We start from the raw sequence: 20,247 nt of genomic DNA, 5'->3' as shown, positions 1-20,247 counted from the left end.
TTATCAACAAAATTAGAATAATACTGCAAATAGTTTGGTATTTTGCTTGCTCATTTAACATTATCTCACAAACATCTTACCTTATTGGTTTTTATAAATATAATTTGTAATTACTAAGTAATGCTCCATCACACGGATGGGCCATCATTTACTGCATAAGTGTCCAGCTTTTTATAATGATAAACATGCAACCGTTAACATTTTTCATACATATTGGTCCTCATCTCTATTATTTCTTGAAGACAGATAAGGAATAATACCAGCCCATGGGTATGGATATTTTAAGGCGTTTGATATATAATGTCAAACTGTTTACCAAAAGGGTTCTACCTCCCAGCAGAATGGGAGTGCCTCCCGCAGCACCCTCACCAAGACTGAGCGCTAGCATTGAAAACCTGGCTCTGTTCTGCAAAGGGGCACCCCAGGATGCGCTCACTCAGGTTGCCTGCGTCCAGCGGACCGCAGGCGGCCGCGCGGGACAGGGAGGCGGGTTACGAGGACCCGGCGGGACGTGAGACGTGATGGGGGCTCGAGACGAGGCAGTGGGGATGGAGGGAACAGAACACACGCACGCGACCAGTAGAACATTCGATGCGGAGGAGGGGGTGGGTGCTGATAACTGTGCGCCGGGCGGGGTGCAGGCCAGGGTGGAGGCCGCGTGTCAGACTCGGGCCTCTCCGCGGAGCGCTCGGCACCCACCCGTGAGGTGGCCGAGGCGCGAGCCCCTCCCACCCCTTTAACAGGGACACTCCCCTTTAAGGCGGGCGCCCGCGCGCACCCGGCCCCGCCCTTCGGGGGCGCGCGCGGCGGCCGCGGCGCCGGCTCGGCCGGGAGCGCACGTGCCGGCGCCGGGCGGAGGAGAGGGAGGCGGGAGCCGGGCCGAGGGAGGAGGGGAGGCGCCGGGGGCGCGCGCGCGCGCGCTGGGCGCTGCTGGGCTGCGGCGGCGGCGGCGGCGGCGGCGGCGGCGGTTACTATGGCGGAGTCGGCCGGAGCCTCCTCCTTCTTCCCCCTTGTAGTCCTCCTGCTCGCCGGCAGCTGCGGGTCCGGGCCCCGGGGGATCCAGGGTGAGTCCCGGGCCGGGGGGCGGGGGCCGGGATGGAGAGGGCCGGGCGAGGGCGAGGCCTCGCGCCGCGGCCCCTGGCTACAGCGCGCCCCCTCCCCACGCGCACAATATGGCCGGGTGGGGGGCGCGGAGGAGTCGGGGTGACCGTGGTCGGTGTCCCCAGACTTCCGAGGCGCAGCTGCCCAGCTGGGACCGAGCTCACGCAGGGCCCCTGGGGACCCGAGCCCTCTTCCAGGCGGAACTGGATTCGGGGAGCTCTCAGGGTCGCGCTCCCAGCACCCCCTTGTTCTATAGAGGGGAGGGCAGGCTCCCTTCCCCGAGATTTGGAGGTCCGTGCTTCTGCCTCTCAGCATGTCCAGGGGCGGGGGTCTTCATTCCCTCCCTCCAGATGCTCTTGGGGGGCGCCTTTTCTCCCGCCAAGATTAAGGGGCTCAGGCGATGGGTCTTTGCTTCTCCGAGGTATCCTGATGTGGCGAGCCCTTGCGCACCTCAGATGACAGGGGAAGGGGTCTCTAACCTTTCCTTCAGGACCTGCACTTGGTGTGTCTCTTCCCTTCCCTCTGCTTCCTCCCTATGTTCTGGGAAAGGGAGTCACATTTCCCCTACGTGCAGCCCCCTTGAGTTCAGGGGGGCAAAACCCCCCCACATACACATGCCCTGTGGAAGCTGTTTGGAGGAAGGGAGACCAACAGGCCCCTAAACGTTTTTGGAGCTTGGCTTTGAAATCTCTCTAACCCTAGGAAACCTGGTTCCAGAACGGTTAATCTGCATCTAGGTGTATTTGCTTTCCACCTCGCTTCCCCCACCCCACCCCAGGGGGCCCATTCAGTTAATCACTTTGTGGATGCCTTTCAGGTGAAATCCTAGAACCTCCCTCCAACCCCCAAGATTATTTAAAGATCCCACCACTGGACCGACTCCCCGGCCCTTGGTCAGTACTTATTTACCTTCCCACACAATCCCTTTTCCCAGCCCTGCCCCCCACGCACTCCCCCACCCTCACACACCCCTTACCTTCCAACCCCCACAGCCTTCTGCTCCCTGACACCACCCCCACCCTTCTCAGTATAGAGGTGGGTACCTTTCTGTGGGACACTCGACTGGGTGTGTTGTTTATGAGGCTTTGGGGGCTAAGAAGAGCAGATGAAACCCTAAAATATTTAATTTAAGAGACTCGTCTGAAATGTGTTTTGGCATTGGGGTAGCAGATGAAGGTTATATTTGGCAGTTATATTAAAGTGATTATTGACCCACAGATGGATCTGGGAGAGACGATGAGGATTGTATTCGATCCCCGATGTACAAACCCTGGGCTTTGACTTCTCAGCAGCCCTTAACCTTCCAGCTATGGGAGATCAAGTGTGTGTTCTGTGGCTCTCCTCTCTACTAAAAATAATGATTCTCAGGTGGGTTCAGGCTTCTTTAATAAACCAGACAAACAAGAAAAGACATCATCCTACTTTGGAGTCTCAAAAACAAGTTCATTATCTCTAGCTTTGATATTTGTTCCCAGTGGTGTAGTCTGTGCAGTGGGGTCTTTGTTCACTGGCTAATGCTTCTGTTAAGCACCTCGTGTGTGTTCCTGGGTCTCGCTGCTCTGTGCATGGGTAATATGCCATGGGGTCTGATAAACACGATGAAGGTCTACGAACATGGGCTGACAGTTGTTAAGATAATGGTTTTTGTGAATAATGTTCGCTGGGCATTGTTATGGGCCATGTTTTTGGATGTGTAACATAATGTTATTTCTCTAGTAGGATAGTAAATAAGGAGACTCAGCCATCAGGTTTGTCATTTTGTATGTGTCTGAATAAATCTTTGCATTCTTTCCATAAAATTTTTTATACTGTCCCTAATATAGTTAAGATTTTTAACAGCCATTTCCCTGTTGATTTGGTGTAGTGTCTGTGGGGTTTTTCTTGTGGTGAGCCTAGTTAAAAATGTTTAATTGGTAATCCAGCTGGTTCTGAATAGGGCAGAGTTCATTTTTTGTAACCTTCCTAAAATGGATGTTTGTTAGGGTGAGGATGGGTGGGCATAATAGGGAGTTAGTTTCTTTTTTTGGTAAATTGGAAATTAGGTTGTGTGTCCAGCAAACATTCTCGAAGGCCTTTAAACTTCTTGGCCAGACACTACAGTTTTTTCCGGGACACATGTAGTTGCCAATAGTGCATGCTACAGAGACCACTGTTGCAAGAGGCTTAAAGTAAAACGTCAGTTCTGGGAAAATAGAGGCTGTGGGATTAACAAGAAGTTGATTGCTTTCCTCCCCTGCACTACCTCTGTGTGTTCCCCTAGGTGAGCTGGAGGAGTGGCTGAGCCAGGCAGCCCTGATGGCTGGTACTTGGACATGACATGAGGGCAGCAAGGGATAGGTGTTCTATTAGTGCATTAACTGCGACTTAGTAAAAGGCCAGTGAGAAGGAGAATGAGTTCCAGGTTATAAGCAGCATCCGCTTGATAGGTGTAGCAGGTTTGAAGGCCTCACTTTGGAATCTTCACATCAGTATTTTAAAATGTAAACTTGCATTAGTAAAGGGAGAACATGACATAAATTTCTTAAGACAAAAGCAACAAGGGAGACGTTTGAGGTTCTGATAGGAACATTTTGGATTTCTGTGAACAGACTTAAAAATCTAATTTCAGGCCAAGTCTTGTAATTTTGTTGAGTGCACATGGATTTGAAGTACAGTGAAAGTGAACTCTTGTAGAGAAAAAGAGAATCTCTGGTTGATTTTGTTAAAAGAGCTCCTGGAACAGATGTGATTAAAACATATTAAATGGCTACTCTGGTTAAAGGTTGGAGCCAGATGGAGGGAGGAGGCCAGATCTCAGCCCCAGAACTTTGCTCCCTTACAGGTTGTCCTTGAACAAGTCACTTGCTTAACCTTTCTGTGACTGCCTCAGTTTTCTCTCTGTAAAGTAAGGAAACAGCCCATGTAGTTCTTATTGGGACATTTGTGAGACTAACTTACTGATAGCCAGTTGGCTGGGAGGTATTTTTAGACACAGTTTCTGACTTCAGGGAACAAGCAATGTTGGGTTACTTTTTATCTTATGGAGCAGAGTAACATACTCTTGGGATTGATAGAAGCACCACAGGCCACAGCGTGGTTAATTTCTTCTGATTTGTGCTTTTTTTTTTTTTTTTTTTTTTTTTTTTTTGTAGACTATTTCAGATTTCCTCAAGTTAATTTCTGTCTTTTGACAGGCTCTTACATCGTAGACCGGGCAGCGTACCTGTGCTAATCAAAGACAGTTTGAAGGGAGTGACCTGCTTTAGGCTTTATTGGTTTGGCAACGTTTTAATTCTTACGCAACTCTGGGTATGTTTATGGCACTATGTAAATGTTACATAAGAACATGGAGGCTGAGAAGGGGCTGGAATGGTGCCTGTGAACACAGGAAGGTTAGACTGAGGACTTCATCCGAAAGGACCTTGGGAAGCTGCAATCAGCACAGGAAGAAGCTGCACTTCATTTTCCTCTAAAAACCTTTTTAGATGATTGTGTCTTTCAGGTGGACTGCTGTGTTATAAATAGGTTTATTCTCCACTGGTGAGCTAATTGTAACCTTGCTACCAAAATATGAATCAGTAAACGAGGAGACGAGGAGCCGTGCTGCTTCTTTCGGCATGTCCTGTCGAAGCTGCTTGTTGCATTTTGGAACATGAGTTGAGTTGCGTTGCAGTCTGCTCTCATAACTCAGGAGTACAGGGTGTTGAGGTGGAATGGAATTCTCAGTTCATGGTGCTTTAGATCTTCTTTATTTTTGAAGGTTAAATTAGAATACTGAAGTGGCTCTTTTGTTTTAATTTTGAAATCCTTATTGTTTACTGTTCAAGTTTTGCCCAGAGCAGCAGTGAACAGTAATTCTGGAATCCCGCCTCTTTGTCTTGTGTTATTTGTCTGTTACAGTAGGAGTTGATGTAAGAGGGTCTTAGCTCATTTTCCTCTCTGTGTTTATAAAGAGAAAATCCTAGAGCCCTCTTTCTCATCCATCCCTCTGACGCTGGAAGTGCTGCTGGCATCCGTGGCCCATCAGTTCCGCCTGGGCTGGGAATGCTGAGGCCTCTGAAGGAATTGGCTCCTCAGACCCGCAGTCTCCGCTGCATTTCTGCCCCTCTGTAGGCTCCGCCTCGTGGCCAGGTTCCAATACCTACCTACCTGCCTGCTCCGGGTTTTTGCTCTCCTCAGTGTCTCTCGCACATGTGGTTTGACCTGAGCTTGGGCTCCTGGAGGCACCATCCCTGCTCTTGCCTATTCTCTCTGCCTGCTGGCTTCTCCATCAAGGACACCTGTAACACCAAGCAGAAATACTGTTTCAGAGTGTATCTCTCTTTCCCTTGCTCGGTAGAGCTGCCAGCATTTGGTTGAGCCATGGCATTTGCATCCCAGACAATCTGACCTGCTCTCTGGGTTTCAGAGACAGTGACACCTCAGGGAGCTCTGGGGTTCTTTTTGGTTTTCTTTCTTCTCTCTCCACTTCATCCTAAGCCTGCGTTTGTCTTACTAAATATTTTGAATTTAACATAATGAAAGTAACTGCCCTTCCCTTTAAAGTGTCAATCACCCCTGATATTTACACAATTACATATGGGAGATTTCTTTATTCGTTAGGTTGGGTATGTGCCTGGAATGGTTCTTGGCTTGGGGAAATAACCCTGAGAGAACAAGATGGACAAAAATCCCTAAGTACCTAACTGTCACAGAACTTACAATAGCAGTGGCTCAGACTGAAGATAAATAAGTAAACACAATTCTCAGTCTTAAGTGCTCTGGGGAAAATAAAACATAATGATGTGCTAGAGTGTGCTGAGAGCTACCTTTTCACATCTCTCTCAACTTCATTGTTTCATCTGTAAAATGAGGCTAATACAGTCAAGTGTCATTATTCGTGGTACTTATGTTCTATAAAGTCGACTGGAACACTGGATTAGCAAATACTGAACCACTGCTCCTAGGGGAAAGATGGGGTTAGGTTCCTGTGAGCCACTGGTCACCACCTCTTCATCGACCAGTCAGTACATAACCTTGCTATGTGTGTGTTTCTGGTTAAAGACACCTTATTTAATATACATTGGTTAATTAACCTTGGACTTAAGGCCAGCAGCACTATAATGAAAGCCTGAACGACACTTACCTGATAGACGTATTTTCTCTGCAAGGTACATCACTGTCTCCTTGAGCTTGGGAACACTGGAGAGCATTTTAGCGCTGCTCTTGGGGGCCATTTTAAACAGCGAAATCCCCACCACCAACACGAAAATGCAAAAAGGTGAAAAGGCACAGAATATACTATGAAAAGAATTCATATTTACAGTATGAAAGCTGAAACAGGAAGGCAGAGCATTGTCACCTTGTTCACCATCAACTGGGGACATGTCATTGGGTGATTCCCATTTTTTACCACTGCACATGTCTGTGAATGACCGTGAAAGCACTGAGAGTATTGATTTTGGGGTTACAGATAAATTTTAATGAATATGGAATCTATGAAAAATGAGGATCACCTGTATTTTGTTAAAGCCATACACAGATCATTGTGGCAGAGATAAAATTATATGGAATTCCAAGGATTCCTAAATGGTTTCACTGAACCAGAATTTGAATATAGAGAGAAGTCCCATTTCCAGTCTGTAAATATATAGTTATCTGAAGTAAATATATATAGATATCTATATATAGTGATCTATATATATAGTGATATATAGATATGTAGTGATCTAAGTAAATGTATAGTGATCTGAAGATTCCTTTAACACATATTTATTGAGCACCTAGGTTCTAGAGATACAACAGTAAGCAAAAAGACATACAAATGCCTTCCTTTGGGGCGCCTGGGTGGCTCAGTCATTAAGCGTCTGCCTTCGGCTCAGGTCATGATCCCAGGGTCCTGGGATCGAGCCCCGCATCGGGCTCCCTGCTCGGTGGGAAGCCTGCTTCTCCCTCTCCCACTCCCCCTGCTTGTGTTCCCTGTCTCGCTGTGTCTCTCTCTGTCAAATAAATAAATAAAATTTTTAAAAACAAAACGAAACAAAAAAAAGCCTTCCTTCATGAAGCTTACTTTCTGGCAGGTGAGATAGACAATAAATAAAATATAAGGTGATTCTTCCTACCACAGTCCACCCTCTGCCTCCTCCCCCCAAGATTTCCTGCCTTTGGAATATACCACCTTCCAGTTATTAAACACGAATCTAGGTACGCCTTGGAGGGATTATGCAGATGTGATTAAGGTCCCAAATCAGTTGATCTTCAGCTAAGGGGACTGTTGTGATAGACCTGACCTGACTGTGCTAGCCCTATGAAAGCAGTTTTCACAGCTGATTGCGGAAGAAGAAGTCAGAAATGCTCCAGCTGGTTTGGAGGAAAGTAAATATCCGTGTGTGAACTGCCCATGGGGGCCACGTGGCTAGGAACTGCGGGCCAACTCTCAGAGCTGAGAGTGGTCCCTGGCTGTCAGCAAGGAGGTAAAAGGGGACCTCAGGCTTCCATCCACAAGGCAGTGGAGTTTGCCAACAACCAGTGAGCTTGAAAGAGGTCCCAGCCCTGGAGGAGAAGGCAGCCCTGGCCAACACCAGTCACGCTGTGCCTGGACTTCTGACCTACAGAAACTGAGATAGTAAATAAGTGGTGTTCTTTAAAGAGAGAGAGAGAGAGAGTGTGTGTGTGTGTGTGTGTGTGTGTGGTGGCGGCTCAGATGGATATGTGAGAAGGAAAGCAAGAAGGGAACTAACTACCCAAGATAGGCTCAAGGAGACTTGAGACCTGGTACCCAGCCACGCTATTGATGGACCTCGCATGTGAAAAGTTCTTTGACCACATGTGGCCTTCACCTACTCTGCCAGTTACCTGGATAGTTGTGAGTGAGTGGAGGAGAGAGGAGTCTCCTTTGTGAGTACTTTGGAGATAAGTTTTTTAGGTGGTAACAATGTTTGAGGGGCGCCTGGGTGGCTCAGTGGTTAAGCGTCTGCCTTTGGCTCAGGTCACGATCCTAGGGTCCTGGGATCGAGCCCCCGCATCGGGCTCCCTGCTCAGCGGGAAGCCTGCTTCTCCCTCTCCCACTCCCCATGCTTGTGTTCCCTCTCTCTGTCAAATAAATAAAATCTTAAAAAAAAACCAAACAAACCAATGTTTGAGTTGAGGAATCTGAACTGAAGCGTATCTTTTTTTATTAAGTAGTTGTGAACCTGCCTTGCCCTAGATCTTCATGTGTTGTTTTGGTGTACATTTGTATATTACATTTTATAATTGTGGTCGATAAGATCGAATTGTCATCAGTGTTCACTTCTAACATCCAGGACCAAGCTGAATGGTGAGAGGGATACTGAGGAAAGAGTCTGTCCTTGCCCTTAAGAAGTTTACACACAAATTGACTTTTCTTCTTCTTTTTGGAACAACCACAAGACCCTTCTCATGCAGCGGGATGGCAGTAGTCGTAAAGGCATCTGGTTAACTGAACGCTTACTGTCTACTCAGGTGTGATGCTAAGGACTTGGGTTATGTCAGTTACTCTCTGCAGCTACTCTGAGCACTCTTATCCCCATTTTACAGATGAGGTGACTGGGGCATGGTGAGGTTCAGTGGTGGGCTCGAGGTCTGTCAGACTCCAAAGCATGTGCTCTAAATCCTGTACTCTACCATATCCTACGAGGACTGTGAAAGTAATTTTCTAACCAGTCTCTGCTTCCAGTCCCCCACTGGTCGTCCATTCTATTGCTGAATTTACCTTTGGAGAGCATGCCCTCTGTATCTCATGATTCCACTGCTTTCATGTGGCCTCCAGGATCAACCCCAGACCCCTTAGCCTGGCATCATGGTGCATCTGATTTGGTCTCGTCTCCCTTACCGTCCTTGTCTCTGGCTGGAACCTTGCATCTGTCCGTTTGCCGTGGACCTAGTATGCCTTGTGTTTTGCTTGGCCTCGGCCTTCTCTTCTTAACCAAAGTGACCATCCTCCAGTGTGGGACCGTCTTTGTCCTGCCTTCCCCTGGTCCATGGTTCCATCCTCTCTGCTCTTCTCTTTGGTCCATCTGCTCCTCCCACTCTCCCAGCCTCTGCCCTCTAAAAATGGATGCTCAGAACTGGCTTATTCTTTCTGTGGCTTTGTCCTGTCACAGAGCCTTGCACATTTTAAGTACTTAATAAGTTTGTTTAATTGAATTCATTCAGTTCTTTTCCATCCTCTCAGCAATATCCTAGGTAAATAATTCCAGTTCTGTCCCTGCTGTACTTTTAGTATCTCCTCTTTATGCAGTTTTTATCCTAGTCACTCAAAAATGCTACAGACATTTCTGAGTTACTTGGAACATGATAAGCTCTCTTCCTACCTCACCACTTTCATCTTTGTTTTATTCTACCACCTACCCATTTTATTCCAGCCAAATGCACTTGATCTCAGCCTCATTAGTTTTATTCTCAGCCCTGGCTGATTTTTTTCTCCTTCATTGTCCCAGTTGCCTGAAACCATTCCTATTCCTCTTCTCACTCAAAACTGTGACATACACTCTCTCCTCTCCACTCATCCATAGTATAGTAAATAGGTCAGGAAGCAAATACAAAATGCCACTCATAAACATCCTCCCCTGCCCTAATGAGCCACAAATACGTCTATTTAAATACAACAAAGAGAGAAAGCAGAATGGTTTTACATGTTCATTATAAACTGTAAGTAAAGGAGAAGTACCAAGTTACTCCTAGATAGTCTGAATAGGACAGCTGAGTCCATACACTTGGGTCCTAGGAACACCAGGCATGCTCCATAGTAAGACGCCACTCATTCCAGTTTTACCTTGCCATTCTCCTGGGCAGCAGGTGGGCCCTTGCTGAGATATTCAGGTATTTACAGTCAGCCATAAATTAAGTTGCAATGACAGGTCTCCTTAGCATAAACATCAAACGTCTCTTTTGAGTGAGAACAAAGCTTTCATTCTCTAGACCTGAGGCTTAAGGGTGAACTTGTTTAAACAGCTCTCTAGGGTTGGGTTTGTCTCCAAGTAGAATGTCAGAAAGGCAGTTGGTAGAATAGATAGAGTGTGGAGCTGGCTTTTCAAACACCTTTCCCTTATGCAAACCCCATTCCGAGACCTTTTCCCAGATTGAAATTAAATACCAAGCTTATCAAGTGTCTTATTGTTAAATCTCTGGGTTTTTTTTTTCCCCTCCTCATACAAATAGCTTCCCTTATTAAGTCAGTTGCATTTTTTTCATAAGTGCTTTTTACCAGTACATTTTTTGGTTTTTTAGGTACCACCCAGCTGCACATGTAAAATTTGACTTTATTTTGGCACTTGGATACTTGAGAGGTTTGGTTTGGTTTTGTTTTAATGTATTTTTAAAATCTAATTTTGATGATTATGAAGGGTGAAAATGTAACTTTCTTTTTTACCAACCAGTAGCATCTGATCGTTTTACTTTAACGTTAATGTGATGTTTCTACTTAGGTTAGAGGCTTGGCTGCTGACACATTGTCAGTTCCCAGTTACTGTCCCTTGTCAGTTCCCAGTTACTGTCCCCCCTCACCCCTTTGGGGAACCAAACATTACCTTTGTTTTGTGACACTTTAGTGCCAGACGCCTCCATTTTTTAACCTGATTCAGGATTTTCCTAAACATTTTGGCAGTTGTCTAGATTAGTAGTTACTGAACAATATTTTTCTTTTTTTCTTTGTCTTTTTAAAGCAGTGCAACCCTTTAAATGTACAAATGTAGAAACATATGTACAGCAGATAAAATCCGCTCTGGTAGAGCCCCCTTCCCTCTCAAGTTATTAGGCTGAGATTTATTAAACACAGTACTATTTGCTGGGCACTAGACACCACTGAGAAAATGGTGAAGCAACGCAGGGCAGTGGCTCCCCCCTGGTGGAGCTTTTGAGCACAGGGATTCAGGAAGAATACAATCTGAACACTAGACTTCCAAGGGTTTTTTCCCTTGTTATTTATGTATGTATGTCTGTATATAAATAAGTGATCTCTGCACCCAACGTGGGGCTCAGACTCATGACCCTGAGATCAAGAGTTGCACGCACTACCACCTGAGCCAGGTGCCCTGAGTTGTTTTTTCCATGCATGTGTGAGGTGTTTAAATGTTTTTGTTTCATAATTGAGATTATATTATACATATTGTTTTTCAAAGATGTGATATTTTTTAAAATTGTGGTAAAACACAGATAACAAAGAATTTACCATTTTTAACCATTTTAAGATGTACAATTCAGTGGTGTTAAGTACCTTCATAACGTTATCGCCACTATCTGGTTCTAGAACTTTTTCTTTACCCCAGAGGAAACCTAGTAACCCATTAAGCAGTAACTTCCCATCCTCCTTCCCACTCCACTCCCCAGCCCCTGACAACCACTTATGTGCTTTCTGGATATTTAATATAAATGGAATCATATAGTATATGGCTGCTTTCACTTAACATAGTGTTTTCAAAGTTCATTCATATTGTAGTGTATATCAATAGTTTATTCATTTTTATGGCTGAATACTCCATTGTATGAATATACCACATTTTGTTTTTCCACTCATTATTTGATAGACATTTGGGTTGTTTCCACCTTTTGACTATATACATAATGCTATTATGAACTTCCGTGTACAAGTTTTTCTTTGAACACTTGTTTTCAGTCTTTTGGATGTATACCTACAAGTGGGATTTTTCAGTTATATGGTAATTCAACATTTAATTTATGGAGGAACCATCAACTGTTTTTCGCAGCAGCTACACCATTTTATGGTCCTGCTGGCAATGTATGAGGGTTCCTGTTTCTCTAAGTCTTCACTATCACTGGGTATTTTTCTTTTTCATTTTCTTATGGCCTTCCCTACTGGGTGTGAAGTGGTGTCTCGTGGTTTTGATTTGCATCTGCATTTAAAATTCATTTGCATTTGAGATGATGTTGGACATCTTTTCATGTGCTTTTTGGCCATTTGTGTATCTTTTTTGGAGAAATGTCTATACAAGTCCTTTGCCCATTTTTTAATTGTTTTGTGTTGTTGAGTTATGAGTTCTTTATGTATTTTGAATACTAGGCCATTATTAGATATATGACTTGCAAATATTTTCTCCCATTCTGTAGGTTGTCTTTGTATACTGTCCATTGATGCACAGGTTTTAATTTGATGAAGGCCAGTTTATCTATTTTTCTTTCGTCACTTGTGCTTTTGGTATGCTATCTAAGATAGCATTGCTAAATCCAAAGCCATAAAGCTTTACCCCTGTTTTCTTTTTTGAAGTTTTAGAATATAAGTTATAGCTTGTATATTTAGGTTATTGATCCATTTTGGGTTAATTTTTATATATGGTGTGAAGTAAGGGTCAACTTCATTCTTTAGCATGTGGAGATCCAGTTGTCCAGCAACATTTGTTGAAAACTAGTCCTTCCCCCTGAACGGTCTAGAAATTCTTGTCAAAAATCAGTCAATCATAAATGTAGAGGTTGGTTTCTGGACTCTCAGTTCTATTCCATTGATTTATGTGTCTATGTTTAATGCTAGTACCACACTGTTTTGATTGCTGTAGCTTTGTAGTAAGTTTTGAAATCAGGAAGGGTGAGTCGTCCAACTTTGTTCTTTTTTCTCCCCCTCAAGATCATTTTGGCTCTTCAGACTCAGAGTTGAAGTGTTTGTTCTATCCTAAGGAAGCTGTAGGGGGTTTGGATAAGGTCCAAGGAAGACTAATTAAAATAATCATGAGTTGTAATAGGCTATTCTTATCAGTTTGGCTTGTCTGATGGATGCTGTCATCTGGAAGGAGGAGGGCTGAGAGGCAGTTTATGATCAAATTGTAAAGTCGTGAAGAGGAAGGGCTACGCGAGCTGGTTTGGGCACCTCATCATGGATACTATAAAGTTAGAAGGTTGCCCAGTGAGGTTTGGAATAGGCAAGTTTAGTATACCTGAACAGGACAGTGCCCCATTCTGGTACAAAATCGGTGAAGCTTATTATCCTCGAGGAGCGATTAATTAAGCTAAAAGTCATAAATACTGGAGCTTTAAAATGTTTTAGAACATTTGTGGATCTTCATCTACCAGGACAAATGTGGATGTTTTGCACTTGCTTCTTACCTTTTGAGGTTAGTGCCACCACCCTGTGCTCTCCCGCACCCTGTCCCCTGGAGATGTGGTCTGGGGCAGAATAGTGTGCTGAGTGGCCATGAGTCTATGCCTGTATGGTGGCTCTTGGGCATTCCCATGCGCCACACCCTTGCTGAGTGTCCTCCCAGTGGGTCAGAGAGAGAGAGGACCCAGCCCCAGTGCCCCGCCTGCAGTGGGGTTGTCTTTGCTGAGACCCAGCTCTGTTAGTGCTGCCGTAAGATGCAGCTAGACAGAGGCTGCCCAAGTTGGGACTCGTTGGTCTTCCTCAAAACACAGCCTCTCTCGTGAATCAAATTTGCATCGACATCCTACCGCATACCACCTTCTAATCCTGTTCTGGAGCCACACTCAAGTCCTGCATAGGTGGTTTTGGTTTTAGTTCCGGTTTGACTGACTTCTAATAACAAAATGCTGTGCCAGTGAGAATTTCATTCTGACCACTTTTGGGGGGAGGGGGAGGGGCTGAGGGGGAGGGAGAGGGAGAATCCTAAGGAGGCTCCACGCCCCCAGCACGGAGCCTGACGTGCCACTCGATCCTACAACCCCTAGCTCTTGACCTGAGCCGAAATCAAGAGTCAGACACTTAACTGACTAAGCCACCCAGGTGCCCCCTGGTTCTGACCACTTTTTACCTTGGTTGTGTCTCAAGTGGTTTTGTTACTCCTCTGTGATTGGTTTTCCAAATTGTGTCATTTCTACTACATAACTCCTTGGTTGTGGAATACAGAGAGTTTTCGGTATGTATTGTTTATATGCGTGTGTGTAGACTGATTTAACCTGATGAGTCACTATGAAGTAGATTATAAAGGGCTATTAGCATTCATTAGTCCAGATTTAGCTTTTCAAAGAAATCGCGATTAGGTTTATGATTTAGTGTACCTAGTACATTTACAGTAAATTCAGATGTTTTTATAATTTTATTACCTATTTTGAGAAACGAATAGTAACAGAAGACTAGCCCTAATGTCTGTCTTTAAAGTTCAGGAAAAAATATATAAAAGTTAAAGCACTTCCCAGCGTTGGATCAGTGATCCAAACAATGTGAATTTAAAAACAAACTGGATTCAAATTTCAGCTGGAGGATTGTAGAGGTCATCTAGTTCATTGCCTTCTCTCTGATGAATCATGAGGAAAATGAGGTTCAGAGAGGTTAAGTGACTTGCCCAATGCCACACGGCTAGTTACTGGCAGAGCTGAGACTAGAATAGCAGTTTCTTGCTGTGCTTGCTGTGGTCTTACTGTAACTTGCCACTTCCTAATTAGTGGTTAAAGAGACGTTTTACGTGTGCATGCCTGTGTGTGTGTCTGTTTGAGTCTTACATTTAGAGGAGAGATTAAAGTTTATTGAGCACCTATTTGCCGAGCACTTTTTTTTTTTTTAAAGATTTTATTTGTTTATTCATGAGAGACAGAGAGAGAGAGAGAGAGGCAGAGGGAGAAGCAGGCTCCCAAGGAGCAGGGAGCCCGATGCGGGACTCGATCCCAGGACCCTGGGATCATGACCTGAGCCAAAGGCAGACGCTTAACCATCTGAGCCACCCAGGCGCCCCGAGCACTTTTAAAATGTATTATTTCATATAGTTCTTATATAGTCCTGTAAAGTGATTATTAACAGTTCCACTTTACAGATTAGGAAACCAGGGTGCAGGGAGGTTACTAACTTGCGCAAGGTCATGTGATTGGTGTTAGAGCTGCTATTTGAACCTTGGGTCTTTCTGATCTGTTCCTGCCATCATAACCCTGCTGTGGCTCTAGCGATAAGTAACTGAAGCCTTTTCAGGGGTGTGGGCAGTAGTGATGATTATCTTAAAAATGTATCTTTTTCAGACTTCTTCCTCACTCTGTAAACTGTATAGATGTACACAGATGTGTGCAGAGCAAGTCCTTCTCTGAATACTCACAGCGCTTAGCGGATGTGTGGCTAATCTTCCTACCATCTCTGTAAGATAAATGGTATTTTCTGGTTAGGCGGCTGAGGCCCAGATGGATTCAGGGACTTGCCTAACCCCTTATCACAAACACGCACGGCCCTGCTCCCAGTTCCGTTCTTCATCCCGTCTCACATAGATTTCACCACTTTTGTTCTTTCCTGTCTTACACCAAGATTGTTGAAGTACTTCCCAAAAAGAATGAGCCACGTGTGGGTGTGTTCGTTCTCCAGAATGAATCACTGTGAAAGAGGCCATGAACCAACGAAGGGAGAAGAACTATCTGGAATCAGAGGCTCTTGGCTCTCCTGTCTGCTAATTGACAGACTCTGAAGTGAGCTTTTTTTTTTTTTTTCAAAAGGCGGCTGCGGGTCTGGCCTGTGTGTCCCACTGTGCTCAGAATAGCCCTCTTAGAGTTGCTCGTTTTCCCTTCTTGCTTCCCAAAATAGCCCCAATGCTGTTCTCTTTGCTGGATGTCATGGCACGTGTATTGAGAGGTGTGCGCTCCATGGGGAACCCCTTCGTGCCTGAATGTCCTCCCTGACACAAAGGGGGGGTGGCATTAGCTTCCTTGGATTACCGGTCAGGACTGCAGCGTGAGTAAGAGGTTTGGCTCGAGTATTCAGAGAGTTGCAGAAGTAAATTTGAGTTAGCAAGAAGAATAAAAGAGGGAGCAAAAAGAGGTATTTGGGGGAAAATGAGGAGGTTTCTTCGCCTTTGTGTCTAAAAAGGGCTGGAATCGAAGTTTAGGAAGAACTGATTTTTAAAATTGCTTTTATGATTTGGATTCTAGTCTAAAGGGTACCTGCTTTAAACTTCCTGCCCTTAAAATAGAACACTACCATCACCCTTCAGCAGGTAGCTGCGTGTTTTGGAATTTCTCCCAGAAGAAAGGGCTCTCTCTGATCAAAGGCCTTACGGTGAAGCTCCACAGCGGCGATTACCTGTCCATGTGCGCTCTCCTTTGTTTCCGTGGGTGGGAATGGCGACAGAGTGCGTTATTTGTAGAACGCCTGAGGAAGGGGGCTTGGGCACCGGAGATATTTAGAATCTGCCTTTGGAACTGAAAAGCCGAGAGATGCCTTCCAGGGTATTGCAGGAAGAGACAAAGATAGACTGTTTACAGCCTGAAGGGGTGAGTTACAACAGGCTAGTTTTTCATGGGATTGGTCATAAACGTCTCTTCTCTGGGGGCCTTGGTTTGAATGTATTCCCACTTGGTATCCAGATAGTATTCACTGAGTGGCCAGTGTGGGGCTTGGGTGGGCTGCCCCCTCCATTCCCCGATGGGCAAATGCTTCATTCAGCAGCGAGTCCCAACCTAAGTGTCCTAGTGGCCACAGCCGTACTCCTGCCCGTTCCGAGAGGTCAGGGCTGGGTTAGGCTCATGGGAGACAGTGTTGGGGAGAACCGACTGCTGCTGTCTGTGCTATTCTTGTTAGATGGATAAATAAAGGATTTCAGATTCCAGGGCTGCTGAACTGGCTTTCAGAGGCACCAAATTCATTTACAGTAATTTCCTGTCAACAGTGCACACTTATGTATAATACACACCCAGCAGAACTCATTAGTCCCAGACATGATTGCACACACTGCCTATTTGGGGGGGGGGGGAAGCATGCATGTGTGTGTATATATGTATAAAACATTTATATTTATATATTTTATATGTGTATATATTATATATGCGTATATAATATTTTCAAAGTGATATCCAGGGACCTTCCAGAGTAGATTAAATTTATTGAGCACTTTTTATGCATCAGCTCATTTGATCCTCACAGTAACTTTATGACGTAAACATTAATGTTATCCTCGTTGGAGGTTATTCTTTTTGCCCCTCATGAGAGGTGCACCTGCCATGGACTAAAGGGTGGAGGAGGATGTTGGACTATGGGCAGGAAGCTTTTCAAAGGAAGTGATGGTCAGGCTGAATTTTAAAGGATTTGTGAGAAGTAGCCTTTTAGGAAAAAAAGCATTGCAGCAAAAGAATGTGTGAGAGCATGCATACTGCATTCAGCAAACTGTGGCATGCCTAGTGCCCGAGAAAGGAGGTGGGGTTGAGGAGCCATCATCAAGTGAGGAAGCCTGGGCGGTTTTGGAGGGAGGATGTAGGGGTGGGCAGGGGTGGTGTCCTGTATCCTCCAAGGGCCAGGTGTCTTCCTCGACATTTCAAGGAAAACTTCATTCCCAGCCACAAAATAATGTGTAATGAGTCTAAGGCAGAGTTCGAAAGGTGGTTTCTCTGTTTCTCATGGGCATTAGATAGGGCCACTTAGAAGAAAATGGTGGAGCTTGGAAGCCTGGTTTCCGAGCTGAATAAACAGGTGAAAAGCTGGTGCTCCCATTGACGGTGTCGTCTTTCTGGCGCTATCTCTATAAAGGCTCCTGATTTGGGAACATCAAGTGTGCCAAAGGCTTATATTCTAAGTCTGGAAAAGGACCTGGGAGAAGATCTCACCATTAATGTCAGTGTACTCCCATATTTCCCGCAGCTCTGCAGTGTGCGTGTACCAGCTGCCTCCAGGCCAACTACACGTGTGAGACAGATGGGGCCTGCATGGTTTCCATTTTCAACCTGGATGGGATGGAGCACCACGTGCGCACCTGCATCCCCAAAGTGGAGCTGGTCCCCGCTGGGAAGCCCTTCTACTGTCTGAGCTCCGAGGATCTCCGCAACACCCACTGCTGCTATACCGACTTCTGCAACAAGATCGACCTGAGGGTGCCCAGTGGTGAGTGGACACCCTTGTTGGACTATTGGCTCATCCTGGAGGTAGGGCACCCCCGTCATCTCATCCTTCTCTACTCCTGCCCAATCCCTTTGTTTGGTGATATGTAGAAGTACCTTTTTGATGTGCCCCAAGGTGACAAGGGGATGGGATTCCTCCCCACTCAGGTTTGTAGATGAGAGGTCGGAGGAGACAGATGGTCAAGGTAGTCCCAGGGTTGAAAACTGAGTTCTGGCCACTGGCTGAGCAGCCATGGGCAGCTGGTAAGGAGTGGGAGAGCCAGGCAGGGATCCCCCCCCGCAAGGTATGGAGACAACCACTGAGCTGTGTGAAGGCAGCTGCTGGGTGAGGGTGATGGCAAGGCAGGACGAGAGGCCAGAGTCGAAAAAGAAGGACAGCAATCAAGGCTGAGAAGGATTAGCTGGCATCCCTTTTGCAAGCGTACCATTTAGAAGGCATCACTGGGGAGAGCAGAAGAGGAGGGACTTAAAGCTGCAGGGCTTAAAGCAGCTGTTACGAGTGGAAGAGCAGAAGTTGGCCTGGGGCACTGAGGTGGGATAGTCCCATGAAATGCTGCGGATGACAAAGTGGCTTGTGAGTTGGACTGTCGAAAAGGGCTCCTCCATTGGAGAGGTTTGCATCTAAGAGCACCGGGCAGACACACAGCCTGGTAAGACCAGGGAGGTCAAGGGCACCTTGAACACAAGCAGAGGGAAAGGGCATTTCCACATGGAGGGAGGGATTGGGGACAGATAAGGCCAGAGCTTTCCCGTGTTTTTACTGTGTTCTTTCCCTCTCCTCTCTCACTTGACCCAGGTCACCTCAAGGAGTCTGAGCACCCTTCCATGTGGGGCCCCGTGGAGCTGGTAGGCATTATTGCTGGCCCAGTGTTCCTCCTGTTTCTCATCATCATCATTGTTTTCCTTGTCATTAACTATCATCAGCGTGTCTATCACAACCGCCAGAGACTGGACATGGAAGATCCCTCATGTGAGATGTGTCTCTCCAAAGACAAGACGCTCCAGGATCTTGTCTACGATCTCTCCACATCGGGGTCTGGCTCAGGTACCGAGTCCTTTAGCGATTGTGTCTGTTGTTGGTCTTCGTCACCATTTCCCAGCAGGATAGAACGTTTGTGAAGAAGGCTGGGCCTTGCACTTGTTTCTGCCTGCATTGAGGTGTTTGGCTTCCTAATTCCCCTTCTTTTGGAGTCTGATATGTAATAAGATAATGGGTCCACAGAAAATCTTTCATTCCCTGGGATTCCAAAGGCCAAGTACAAAACTCTCCATTCCAGGAACCCTGCCTCTCCAAGTCTTGCAACTATACATGTGTTAAAATTCACCTGGTTCCACCTGAGCAGCGGAGTGCTCAATGGAAGGGCCCCTTTGGAGAAACAGGAGTGTGCCGGGTTTCTGTGAGGTGGTGACTGCTAATCATTGATCTCCGAGCAACCACAAGGGGAGTTTAAGGACACTGAGGAAAGCTGAGAGCTGGGTTTAGTGAATCATTGACTTGTACCAGTTGCCCAAGGGTTTTCTGGTGCAGGTTACATAAAGGCAGCCTGGGCTTGTGGCATGGGATCGGTACCATTCGCTTCCTGCACTGCCTGTGGACCGACTCTCTCCTAGACGAGGGAATTGAACCGAACCCTGGACCTTCGTGTGAGCCCGGAATTCAGGATAAAGGGACTGGGGCTGCTCAGGTCTCAGGGCATAGCTCAGCTAGCTATTAGATGTGAAATGACTGCGAAAGAGTCTTTTTATGAAGATAAGCAATTATTTTAGTTCTGTCCTTGTAAAAAAAAAAATAATAATCTGCAAAGGTCTCTATTGCTGTTCTAGCTAAAACATACAGAATCATATTGTGAGAATTTTGTGTGTGTTTATGTATATTTCCTTGCCGTGTGACAAAGACTATTGTTCTGTAGGGAAATTATGCCATCAGTCATGGCCAGACATTCCTCCTTGAACACAAGGAATACTTTGAGCTGTGACATCTCCTGAATTTCAGTGGTTTTGCCTTTATTAAAGCTCTGCAGTAGAGAGTGCCAAAATGATGGATATATTTAAAAGCTGCATATTTTTAGGAAGAGAGAAAATATATGTCTTGTTCTTTGCTGAAAGAGGTAGGGCAGTGGTTAGAACTGCCTGGCTGACTCTGCGACTTGATTTGCTGTCACAGGAGGGTAGCTCAGGTCTTCTGGAGTCCTTTTTAAGATCAGAACTAGCTGAGGCTAGCGAAGGTCCGTGGTGGTTACTTAGTCACCTGGAGTAAAATGACTAATAACTGTTTCTCCTTGGAGGTTCTAGTCCCTTCTTAGTTCCAAATATGCAGAGCTTTGAAGGTGTTGGAGTTTTAATACTGTGGTTTTTAAAGTGATAAGTGCTTATGTGACTTTCAAGTCCCTTCAACAAGTACGTGTT

General features: G+C 45.6%; 1 protein-coding gene across 4 annotated transcripts in view; it reads left to right on the top strand.

Annotated features, from left to right (window-relative positions):
* The first annotated feature begins 925 nt into the window (after positions 1–925).
* The window catches only part of ACVR1B (activin A receptor type 1B), a 34,417-nt gene continuing 15,095 nt past the window's right edge, over positions 926–20,247 (top strand). For 2 of the 4 annotated variants that reach the window (XM_035002614.1, XM_035002611.1), the window contains exons 1-3: positions 926–1,064; positions 17,585–17,824; positions 18,638–18,886. In XM_035002614.1, the coding sequence (XP_034858505.1) occupies positions 974–1,064; positions 17,585–17,824; positions 18,638–18,886 (580 nt within the window). In that variant the 5' untranslated portion in view covers positions 926–973. Of the gene's footprint in view, positions 1,065–2,319; positions 2,470–14,835; positions 15,424–17,584; positions 17,825–18,637; positions 18,887–20,247 lie in introns of those variants that run through there. The other 2 variants (XM_035002613.1, XM_035002612.1) reach the window with 2 other exon arrangements.

The sequence above is a fragment of the Mirounga leonina genome, unplaced genomic scaffold, assembly GCF_011800145.1.
Source record: "Mirounga leonina isolate KUSES-001 unplaced genomic scaffold, KU_Mleo_1.0 Mir_126, whole genome shotgun sequence".
Taxonomy (NCBI): Eukaryota; Metazoa; Chordata; class Mammalia; order Carnivora; family Phocidae; genus Mirounga; species Mirounga leonina.
The sequence above is the reverse complement of the archived record's forward strand: the minus strand, read 5'-3'. Positions and strand labels throughout refer to the sequence as shown.